At 29.1% G+C, this 13,213-nt stretch overlaps 1 protein-coding gene across 1 annotated transcript; it reads left to right on the top strand.

The window, feature by feature from the left end:
• Window positions 1–7,086: 7,086 nt before the first annotated feature.
• LOC148271362 (turripeptide Ici9.1-like) lies at window positions 7,087–10,471 on the top strand. Its single transcript, XM_088241486.1, has 2 exons — window positions 7,087–7,222; window positions 10,068–10,471. The coding sequence occupies exons 1-2, from the start codon at window positions 7,207–7,209 to the stop codon at window positions 10,277–10,279; spliced, it is 228 nt and encodes a 75-aa protein (XP_088097612.1). The 5' UTR covers window positions 7,087–7,206; the 3' UTR covers window positions 10,280–10,471.
• Window positions 10,472–13,213: the final 2,742 nt, after the last annotated feature.

Raw genomic sequence — 13,213 nt, 5'->3', positions numbered from 1 at the left:
TCGTCTACAAAAGTTTGGACAAACTCAAAATATTGTTGAAATATTTACATTATAGAATTTTAAAGTGATTTTCCGTTGGTCTTAAACAACCGTTTGAGTTTTTGATGCTGACATTTCTTGGTGAAACTGCATTTTAATTATAATTAAAAAAAATATATTCAAAATGTTTTCAAATACATTTTTATTAAAAAACTTATTTTACATCTGTTTTTATTAAAATTATTCAAACAAAACTTAAATTCGTAAAGTTCTTTTATAAATTTATGCTTTTTTTATATTTTTAAACTCTTTTATTCCCATAATTATATAAAACCGTAATTTACAACCCTAGCTTGCACTTTTACATAACATAGAAATTTGATTATTTTCCTACTATTCTGACGATGTCTGTCACTTCAAAACCCTGTCACTGGTAATAATCCTTAATAAAAGGGCAATAAAACTAGATATGTACTTTTATTGTTACAATTAAATAACCGTGTTAGAATATGTGAAGCAAAATGCCATAGAGCAGGATAAGAACCTCGAACCTTCTCTTTTGGACTCAGTAATACTATCACGGGATGATAATTCATCTCTTTTATTTATTAATAAAACAAAAAGGAAGAGCAACTTAGGTTTAAAATAAAAAAATAAACTGATGTATAAAGCTCCCAATGCTAATTTCTTATAAATGAATACTATACTCCGAATTCCCTCCTCAAACCAATGTTTTCTTCTGTGTTTGGATATTAAGGTATCTAAAATTAAATTATTTATGGAGTAAATAAGTTGTTTCACACAGGTGTAAACCTGCAAACTGGACAGTTCTATTAAAGATGCACAACTGCATACGGTGCGCGATGCACTGAACCTGGCGTATCCTTTATTTATTGAAGAGACCAACTTAGCAAGGATAATAGGAAGACAATATAAGGATGGCTCATTCTAACTTTAAACGCTGCCTTCCTCTTCTAAATAAAAGCCATTAGAGATAATTCACGCTTGTTGTTTGTTATCAAAGCGAATGTTTCAGAGGTTACCCAATTCAGAGTCGCGAAATGGAATTGTAACTTTTAAATTTTATTAACAGACCTTATACAATGTAAGATTTACAGTGTTTTAATTTAGAGTAGAAATATAAGTAACCAGATAAGTAAGTAAAAACAGAAAAAAACATCAATTTAAAAATTAAGACTTTAAAAACAATAGTGTGATTTTTTTTTTAGATTTTTAAATAACTTAATAACTACCTTAATTTTAAATTTTAAATCTGAACCATTTAACATTATTTATAAACAAAACAATAAAAATGCAACCTATGATCTAAATTATGGTCTTTTCGCATCATCAGGTGATAAAAACAAAAAAGAAAAAAATACAAGATGGTTTCTACGTGTCATATTTTATGTATTTCACGCTTATTTCAAATTAAGAATGGATTCACAAACCTAAACGTGTTGTCAATATAAAATACAAGAAAATAACACAAGAATAAGAGGTAAACAACCCTTTCCTTCGTAACACAAATCCCTTTGTATCGATTGTTATTTTCGTGTAAGTTCATGATAAAAACGCACATTTAGCGACGTTTACACGCATTTGGTCCGTAAATTGCGAGTTACGGGAAACGATCGGAATATATTTTATAGCCGTAGATATATTTTATAGCCCCGCGAAATACACTGGGATAAAGTGCGTTAAGGTATCAGTGAATGAAAAAGCCGCTCTACAGATTTGAGAAAGCCTCGAGGATTTGTGTTTTGGGGAGTTTATGAGTTATGACTTATTAAGTCGAATCTGGCAAAGTAATATGTGGTTTCGAGATCTAGCACCTTCATTAAACAAACGTGTTTAATAATAAATACTGCTACAAAAAGAAAACCATTAGAATATATATTTTTTTCGCATATATATCGCGTATCTATTTTATTTGAAACATGGCGACAAGATGATCAGTTTTAAGCTTCGTATCCAGTCCTGGGAGAGTAAAATACTGCGGTGAAAAGCCATATATTAATACGTATTAATAAATTTATAACATATTAGTTATGTACACTGCATACTTTTATGCATTGTATGATAACACTTCATTGCCGTCATTACTTTATTCGTATCCAATAGTACATGGACAACGTATTAGTACACCTTTTTAAAAGCCTCCTGTACTTACCTGATTCCGTTTTAGAGGTCTTATGGCCTTTTTTTACATCCGCACATTGAAAAAACAATGTTTTAGTTTTAATTAATAGTCAATTACTTTATGAAAAGATTTTTAATAATACACAAATTCTTCAAAATAAGGCAATGAGGATTATACTAAAAAATATATATATTCTAATGTAGAAAGAATGCACAAAGAAATTGGCTTGCTCACAGTAAAGCAACAAATTAAATATAAGGTGGCAATCTTTAAACATAAAATAATTAAGGGGATGAATAAAATAAAAACAATAATAAAATTTAACCAACAATGTCATACATATGAAACAAGGGGTAAAAAAAAGATAAGATTACAAACGAGGAGAAAAACAGAATTTCAAAACTCATTGTATAAGGGATTGAACCTGCACAATGAGTTATATCAAGAGATATAGGAAATAGAAGGAATTGAATTATAAAAAATAATAATTTGAAAAAAAAAATCTTTAAAAATTTTGAAAAAAATAGTACGGTTAATAAAAGTTTAAGATGTAATGATATAACTTTATACCACATAAATAAATAATTAACCAACCTTTACCGCTTTCTATGTTCCTATCACCGTCTCAGTGCACCTCAGTACATATAGTAAATTCTTCAGTCACCATCAATATAATTTTCTTAATTTTTTTAATGTCTACATACGCTCGGAGGGCTTTTACATGACAGGCATAAAATTAAAATTCAAGCGTGTTATGGTACATCAAATTAATATGTAAGCACTAATCTAAAACGACAATTATTTTTTTTTTATTATAAAAAATATCAAGTGGCGTTGTTCTTTAAAGATAAACAAAGATAAAACCGTGCATATAAGTTGGTAGGTACATAATTGAATGTGTTTGAAAAATTAAAACAGTTTTAAGCAAAAAAAAGTTTTCGATAGGTATTAAATAAAGGTAGGTAAGCAAAAAACAATTAGTCAAGAATGAGTTCATTCGGGTAAGTAAGTAATTTTGATTTTATCGCTGTAAGAATTTTTACTCTGGCAATGAAAAACGAAACATTTCAATTTTCTCCATACTCTTTTCCGAGCTGGTGTAGTCTGACGATTGGAGAATTTACAAAATATTTATACGGCGATGACAGGGCATGTTAGTTCATTATCTTGTTAAAAAACCAGGAGAACCAAGTCCGATCGGGCAAATCAGTGCCGTTGCTACCCCTCCACCGGCCAATAAACAATTATATAGAGCAACCATTTCGCGGCATTTTGCAATTTTAAAGCCAACTTGATTGAGAAAAATTTATAAAAAAATATAACGTATTAAGCATGATTTTCTTGGGCTTCATTGGTACAGATTATTCATACATATTTATGTGCCGCGTATCTCGATTATTTGTTATTATCAAGATACGCGGCGTGATAGCCAGTTGATCAGTTTTTTGCTTTCTAATCCAGCCATGTAATAAAAAAAACGATTTAACCTTTAAAAAAGTCGAAAAACGAATAGAGCAAATTACTTAAAATGTTCTAAAAAATTATTTTTGTTTAAAGCGTTAATTTTTTTGTTGAAACTTCTTGATAGATGTATATTATTATTTATAAAGCAACGTAATTCAGAAAAATAAATAAATACTGGATACATGAATTTTAAAGAAACAGCATGTTTTGATTTAATTTTTCAGGATTAACCATGTCCTTACTTAATCTGAAAAAATGTTTTTTTTACCAAAAAACTGTATTTTTGTATTGATTTTCTAATCTCATGCATGCCTATGTACAGTACAATGCCTAAGTGTATATTATATACATCCATTTCTACACATCTACATTCAGGGCTTAGTAGATAAGATAAACCAAGCGATAAATTATCACTATCTTCCGACTGAATTGATTACTCATAAATTACAATTTAATGTCCAAATAAATTTTAATAATAAAATTACATAGCTTGATAATAATTTGATTGAGATATGTTCACCATTTTTCTGGAAGCGAAATACTTTTTTACTTGAATTTTTGTTTATGGATAAACGCAAAAAAAAAATTTAATAATGTAATATTTGTTTATTCCACATTCCCATAATGTTTTTATTTTTTTTTATTATTAAAAAACCAAATATTTACAATTTACGAAATCTTACGAGGTTGATGTGTATTTTTTTTTTAATGTAAAAAATGATAGCATGAAATATTTTTTTTTCTTATCATATACTTTGTATTTTTTTAATTTTATTTTTAATTTTACTTTTATTTATTTAAGAAAAACAACAGTTGTTATATAAGAATAAAAAATATAAAGAATAGAACATAAAATAACATTTATACAGTAAATTTACTTTGCTCATGTTCGCAGTTTGCTCGAGTATGCCTCTTCTGTTTGGTCTCCACAATATGTCACACATAAAGAAAAGTTCGAGAAAATTCAATGGACATTTCTTAGACATCTTAACTGGAGATGCAGGTATACCGATCTTAATTATATGTCTTCCTGCAAAAAACACCACTTGCTTACTTTAAAAGATCCCCGTCTACTGTTGGACATGGGGGTGCTTCATGACATACTTAGTGTACGCCTTGATAGTCCGGCTCTTTTGTCGGAGTTATCATTAAATGTCCCCGGCTACCGCACCCGTCACACGTCGAGCTCTCTATTTCATGTGCCAGGAGTTCGTACGAACTATGCCCAGAACTCTCCAGTTATACGTTTTGCTAGTGAATATAATTTGAACTTTCCCCTTATTGATCCGTTTGATTGTAAGAAAATAACATTTAAAATGCGCGTCTTAAAACATACTTTTTTGTCTTATACTTAGTTTTAATAATTAAGTCTTATTTCATCTTATTTTATTTTATTTTATTAAATTTAATCTCTAATTCTTAATATTTTATATAAATTTATATTTTCGACACTTAACACTTGTGCAATATTTACACACATGTCCACCCTCATTCCAATATAACACCCACTCACCCACTCTCACTCACTTACACTCACACAAACACACTAGTATGTATTGTACGTGTATTTAAAGTATTTCTGTGGATATCTGTAATTGGTTTTATTCTCTGTATATTTTATTTGTTATATTTTTGTTACATGTAATACTATTGATATCCCCAATCAATTTTTTTTTTAAAAAGAGAAAAAATAATAATCATTTCTGCCTATTTCAAAACCGTTTTTTCTTCTATTTTTGACAAATATATATTTTTTTTAATTGGTTGTTAAGAATATACATAAACGGGCGGCATAACTTTTATCATAAAATATAATTTGCTTATAGAGGAACCGATCACAACATTAGACATACTAATATTTCTGGCTTGCCGACCCTTCATATACTGAGCCTACTCCCAGTACAAGCAAAATTTGTCATAGTGTTTTTTGTGCCATTTTGTAAATTTGTAATGTATGTATAATGAATAAATAAATAAGAAAAAGTACAGAAAGGAATAATTAAGGAATTATAAGATATTAATTTAATGAGGTACGAATATCTAAATAAATATGTAAAATTATAAAAATATTTGTTTTTGTCCAAGAGTTTTTATAATTTATAAATGTATACGCATTGAATTTTGGTTTTATATGATTTATTTTAAGAAAATAACAACAAGTTTTACATAAAATATATACTGGAAATAAAAAATTAAAAATCATGAATTGTAAAAAAAGACATAGTTTTACTTAACAGATGGGTGAAATATGAGAAAATGCGTAGGAATGTTCTAGAGAATAAAAAAAAAAATTTAGTCAACAACAACAACAACAAACCATCACTCCGTTTCCCCGTAAGGGTAGGCAGTGAGGATAGAACGCCACATAACTCTATCTTTGCATACAGATCTCGCTTCTTCTACATTTATACATCTTCTTATGCACGCGCGCCGATTATTCCGACTTTTGACATGTCCATCTTCAAGTATTTGTTGGATTTGGTCATGCCATGTCTTTCTCGGTCTACCCCAGTTTCTGCATCCATCAACATTCGCATTGTAAATATTCTTAGCCGTTCTTTCGCTGCCCATTCGTTCTACATGACCAAACCAGCGCTGAGGTTTTTCTTGATTTTGTCGATAATGCGTGTCTCTCAAAATTTAGTCATATGTTCACAAAACTGTTGAAGGGAAAACAACCAGATTAAAAGGTTTGACTTATTATCTAAGAATGAAATTACCCTAAATATAAAAATAGTTTAAAGGTTCGGCGAAACAATTTTTTGTGGCTAACCTTTTATTTACTAAACATACGAAATACCATTTTTCCTTAACACTATGTCCATGTTTATTTTTGTGTAACATTAAAACATTTATTGGAAACGTTTGTAATATGTTGAGATATGAGCCAAGTATAGACTAATATCTCAACATATTCTTCAAGTATTTGTTAAATTTGGTCATGCCATGTCTTTCACGGTCTTTATCGTTTTCTGCATTCATCAACTTAATCATTTTAGCCGTTTTGTTTTTCAATATCCATATCTCTGTTTAAATAAAAACTTTGTTTTTTTTATTTTAAAAAACGCAGGAATTAGTAAGTAATAAATAAATAAAATAAAAAAGTAGTTTTGTGAAAAACTTTCTTCCGTCAGAATGTTAAAATGTTCAAGATATTTGCTGTTTATATCTCCTTTAATTATTTAAAGAAGAAAACATATTTAATACTAGGCTTATTTTTAAATGTTACTTGGAAAAAATGTTTTTTATTTTCATAAAAAAATACAAATTACATGTTTCATCCTTATTTTTATGTCCTGACTCGCTAGATCCTTATTGTGTCGGGACTGTATACACAATTATTTGAGTTATATACATAGATACGTTCAAAAACGATTATAATGACACACGCACATAAAATTCAATGAATTATTAATTGATTACTTTTAATAAAAAAACTAAATTCTTGCTTCACATTTTGAGAATCTTCTGTCTAAATGTTATCAGACAGGTGAGTAATACTCACAGGTAGAACGCTGATATAAAGTAGTGTTGATATATAATTCACCTGAATCGTTCATTGTTAAACGGAAAGAATCGCTTCTAATTGAAATTTATTGAAGATATCATCAATTATCATAATGGCCAAATTACTCGGTAAGTCAAATTTTAAGATAGATTCTTATCACTTATTATTTATTCTCTTCAACTCGGTTTGATTCCCGACATGGTTGACTTAAAATATTAAAGATTTATTTTTTCATATATAAAAAAAATCATTCCTTTTTATTTTATCTTCTTCCTCTTCCTTGCTATTGACCAATGCGGTATGTTCTCCAGAGTGTTTTTCCTCCTGTGAGATGGATTCCCAGCTGTTCTTCCATCTTTTGGGAGGTCTTCCACGAGGCCAAGTCCCGTGAGTCTGATAATGCAGTGCAGCATAATGAAGGATGGTTTTGTCCATTCTTTGAACATGAATGAACCAGTTCCTCCTTCGCTGTCTACTTCATCTTACGATATTCTCAACCTCACAAAGCTCTCTTATTCTGGTGTCCCTCAGTACTTGTCTTCATTTTAGAAGTCCTCTTGTTTAGTCCTGACTGTATCTGCCCTCGCTTCAACCACATTATGTCATTATTGGTCTTATTTTTCATTTTCTTAAAAAGAGTTCGATTTCGTTGATATCGAATTTCCGGATAATCAAAAGTTTGTTATTTCGCGTTACAAATTTGTAGTGTTTTTAGTAAATTTAAAAGTTTTAAGGTTATCAGATTACTATTATATATTTTTTTTAATTATTGAAAGTGAATTTTCACTTATATGATTCAAATTATGTCTTTAAAAAAATATTTAAAAATCCGTTTTATTATTGTCGTATTGTCCACCTGGTCAGCGAATTTAAATATCATGAAAGAGATCTTGAAGCGTGAGTGATTTTTGTTCACTTTAGGTAAAATTGAAGTGCTTTATCCACCGAAAAGGAATGATTATTATTGTTATCAAAGTGTGTTTATATTTTATTCACTTTGAAGTTTATAACCTTATAACTTGTAAAGTATTTATGTTGGTTAGCGTTGTTTAGTCTTACGGGGCATCAGCAGTATATGGCCATAACAATACGCGAGAATACCGTAACTCCAATTCTATTTTATTTTCCTACCTAAATATTTCAATTTTGTGCGCCACTTTCAACGAGTTGTAAAGGGCGTATATACTCCCACGCATAGTAAATAGACTCCCGGTCTAAATAAAAAATAGTGAGATAAATAAAAACAAAGTGAAATTTGTTTTAAAAATCATTTTCTTAAATTCTAAGTTAAAATAGTAAAAAAAAAGAGAAAGAAAAAGAAAGAAACGAGAAAGAAAGAAACCAAACAATTAAAAATAATGTTGAAAAAAGTGTTTGTATAATATTTTCATATATTTCGGAATCAAAAAAGACTTGATTTACATGTGCTTTATTTTATTTTACTTTTATTTTCATCATCGTCATCACCGTTACCTTTCCACACCTAATAGTACATAGGGCACTGCATTGGTACACCAATCGCAGCGTATCTTGATCATTTTTTGTTACATAAAGGTAAGATGATCAGTCTTACGCTTCAGGTACCAGTTCAGGGACTATAAAATATTCTAGTGTGAAAACACCCTTTTAAATAAATATTTCACATTGCCATATACAACCATGCCGGGAATCGAACCCAACACCTCTTGCATGGCAGGCTAACGTGCTTACCATTACATCACGAGGCCGACTTTTATTTTATCGATGTATTCAAGATTTTTTATATTTTTATGTAAACGTTATTATATTGTATTACCAAAATATTTTAAGAGAGAAATCCCTGCAAAAAAATTGCTTGCAGTTTGGCGGGAATTAAATAATTGTTCAAATGAATGCTTATGTAAAAATTTTCAATCAAAATAAAAAAACTCAATTTTAAGAAAGGAAAATGAAGAAGGTTAGTTTTTTTTTAATTTATTAATAGACATCAAACTAAGCAAAAAAATATTTTTTTGTATCATATTTATAATCGCTGTGATTTTTTAAACTTTTAGTAATTTTGAAATTACTCCACCCTTGACGTCATTGGTGGTCGTCGGTGAGTTTGAATTTAAAAGAAGAGCCCCATAACGTTAAAATACACTTAACGTTGAAAAAACTGGATACTCGGAAACCAGAAATCTATCACAACCCTGCAATTGATTGATTGTGATAAGAATTTGTGACGCAGTTCAAAGTTATGAATTTACATTGAAACTTTTTTTTATCCATATATTTTCAAGAAACTTCGCAATACAAATACTGTACTGTAAATTTTACTGGGTGTAAGAAAACATTTTTCACAACGAATTTCCCATAGCACTGAAGTTCTTCTTTATCATCGTAACATGACAATACTCTGATTCAACAAGAATTTTCTACTGAGTCAAAGCAAGTACCTACATAGTCATTTGTCATTCTCAAGTTTTTAACGTTACATTAAAACCACGCATTGTATTTTCATTACTGTCCAAGCGGACAAAAACACAATTCTGAATGTGTAAAAGAACCAGAACTCTTGAGTGTTTTCGACTCGATGGCTTATCTCAGGTAAAAATTCTGAAAAAGGAAACTGAGCTGCGATAAGTCTGCCTCGCAGAAGAGTAGCTTACGCATAAGCCTACCACGCTTAAGGTCTTGGGTTCGATTCATGGCAGGGTATATCTGAAGTATGGTTTGTAAGGTGATTCTATACTGTCATATTCCATTATTTTTGGACTAGATCCTGAAGCGTAAGACTGATCATCTTACCTTGCATATAACAAAAATAATTCAGACACGTTGCGATCCCCACTCTACCACAACTTAAATCCTATTTTCTTAATGTGAGTTATTTACAACTCGTGGAAAATAACCATTATTATATTAATATTTTGTCAAATCATAAGAACACAAATAATTAATAAATCCTTTTTTTATTGTTGTAAGTCATAAAAGTATGTATTTTTGTTCCAGTTTTCTTAGTACTTGCTATGTGTTTGGTATCCATTGCCCAATCTGAAGAAGCATTATGCGTTTGCCCAAGAAATTACTTGCCAGTATGCGGTAGTGACGGAAAGACCTATCCAAACAAGTGCTCGTTCGATTGTGTTGCAGAAGATTCACTCAAAAAGTCTGGAGAAAAGCTAACGATAAAGAAGATGGCTCCTTGCGATGTTTTGGAATAATACAACTTACATCCTTGCATTTAAAAAAGTGACTTTTTGACTTATCTCTATTTACTTAAAAAATCAGTTAATTCAAAAACTGTTTTACCTTATTTTAAATTATTTATTTTACTTGCTACTTATTTCAAATAAATAATTTTTATTTAAAACAATGCTCTTTTGGATAAAATAAAAAAATCTCTCTTTTTAAAAAACAAAAAATCTTTTATTTAATTCCGATTTTTTTTTTATTTGAATTTAACACATATAGCCAAGATAGACTAGACATTAGACAGACAAATAAATATTATATTATATTCATTGATACACAAGATGCAGCACTCAACACCCGTTGGTTGTTTTCCGTTCAGTTCCGGAACTTAGCTTGCAGTCAGTAAATGTGAAGCAGCGTCAAAACATCGTGACATACAGATTTGAATTCATAGTAAACTAGAATACATAGTTAGTATTTTTTACTATACTACGCGTTTTGCACGGCAATATTGACGCAACAACAATCATTTTTCAGAAAATAATTTTAAACTTGCTTCATAAAGCATCACCTCTTTTTAATTTTGCCTCAGCAATTTTACGATACTTTTTAACAACCCGAAAGAAATAATGACGGACGACAAATATGTATGACATAAAGACAAAAACATATTACAGACGGAAACACCATAAGTTTCTGGTACCTTAATTGTAAAATGTATTAAGTGTGGAGATATCAGTAACTAAACAAAACAAATAAAAATGCTTTCAGAACATGTCTCGTATGTGAGAGTATAATTTTATCCATTTAGAACCTTTTCTATTTTTTTTGTTTTATTTTTATTTATACTTTTATTTTTTCTTAAATTACACACATGATACTACAAAACGAGTATATGAAGTAATGAAGTGGCTGTATTTACAAAAAGTGGAATATTAATTAATGTATGATTGTTAAGACATCATTTAGATCACATTTTGTGGAAAACAACTTATGTTCTAGAAAGTGTAAACGTACACCGAAAACTATAGGAATCTTATGGAGGATTAATATTTTATTGTAAGAACAAATTTCTGTCTGGAATATTTAGCATTTACTTAGTTGTAAAAATATTATTAAGAGCTAAATGTTTAAGTTAATAACAAACAATTGTAAGCAATAGTATTTCAATTAAAAATGAGGTAAGGATGTACTCATTTAAGCCTAGAATTTAACTGTGAAAATACCTTTCTTGCGCTGTGATGGCAATAATTATTTATTCATGTTATATAAATACTTAAAAGAAAATTGTAAAGTTATGTAGATTAATGATATTTTCCCAACACATATATGTCCACATTGTACGTCGAACTGATCCATTCATAATATTTGTACTCTAATGATTTTTTTCAAAGGACTCTTTTTATTGATTTCCCAACATTTAATATGGATGGTCTAAAGTATGTTTTAACAATGGTGCATCTAAAAAATTAATAAACACTTCAATGATTTGATTCCTGACTACTTGGAGAAAAATTATATTCGAGACAAATCAACATTTAAAGAAACATGATAACTATACTTACCATACGAGAAATTACAAGACTCAAGTTCGAAATATTTTTATGTAACCATTACGATTTAAAAAAAAAATTACAAATGTCGTTTTTTTTCTTCTAGGATTTGACATATTGCTATTTATTTTCTGTTCTTGGATAATTTAAATAAGTAAATACAATAATAGAGAGTTGGTATATAGAAAACACAAATATCCGTTTAGAAAAACCCGCTTTACCTATGCTATTGTGGATGACAAAAAATATGTTATCCGTCAAACAGTTTTCCAAAAGAACATTTTATTAAAAATACTAAATACTTTTAGAAACAAACATTAAAGGTCTCTGAGAATAAAATATAAAAGCCTACACATTTATGTGGTTTATTTCCTGTCATTGGTCAGTTTAAACATTGTTTGAAATCGACTATTCCGCATGTGTTAAATCATCCATATTTCTTTGATTCTTTCTTCTCCTGATTTTTATGAAGATCTAAAACCGTTATTTTGTATTAAAAATTTCAGGAAATATTTTAACTTTCTTGTGTTTCAAATATGCAGACCTCGATATACCTAGCAAACCACAGCAAATTCTTGTCTTTAAATAAATACTTCATACTTCAAACATTCCTGAAATATGTTTATTTATATACTTGTAAATATATATCATATACCTACCCGTATCTTATCAAAACAGGCACATCACATATTAGAATACTTATAAAAAAACCTTTAAGACAACCTTCTACAGATTATTATAATTAAAACAACAATACTTTGTTATTCCATACATTTTAATATTTATCTGCGCCTCCAATATTACAATACCAACCAACTTATCGTTTGGTTGTTTATTTATTTCATGCAAGTGCAAAATTTCCCTGTAAAAAATTTGATTTTTAAAGTCCCAACTTGCTAGAAAGTTCCGTGTTTAATCGGAACTCTTTTAAACATTAATTTATCTTACATAATTAGAGAGATATGTGTAAAATATGTTGGATTTTAATACAAAAAATATTTATGCTTGCTATGCGAATGATAGTGCTGTCAATACCACAATAAATTCGTTTTACTATATAAGAAAGAACACGAAAATAGATTTTATAACAAGGGAGATAAATCAGTCGGTTATTGGCAGTTAGCGGGAGTGTACGTTAGTTATACGACTTTAGATTTTTGATTTATTTTTCTATAACAGGCCTTGATTTTACAATGATTTTTTCAATAATGGAAAAGGAATTTTTAAACAGATTTTCATGTTTTTTTTTCAAATGTCTGAACTTCAGAACATTCTTTATTTAGTCAACATTCTTTAACACTATGTTACATCACCGCGTGTAAAGGATTTTTGTAGCACAGTTTTTTAAGAGTTAAATAAGTATTGTTTTTGTTGAGTGATTTTAAATCAAACAAGCACATAGATTCATTT

This window comes from Micrasema longulum, unplaced genomic scaffold, assembly GCF_059751315.1.
Source record: "Micrasema longulum isolate JH-2025_06_02 unplaced genomic scaffold, ASM5975131v1 h1tg002911l, whole genome shotgun sequence".
Classification (NCBI taxonomy): Eukaryota; Metazoa; Arthropoda; class Insecta; order Trichoptera; family Brachycentridae; genus Micrasema; species Micrasema longulum.
Note: the sequence above shows the minus strand (reverse complement) of the source record. Positions and strands in the feature narration are given on the sequence as shown.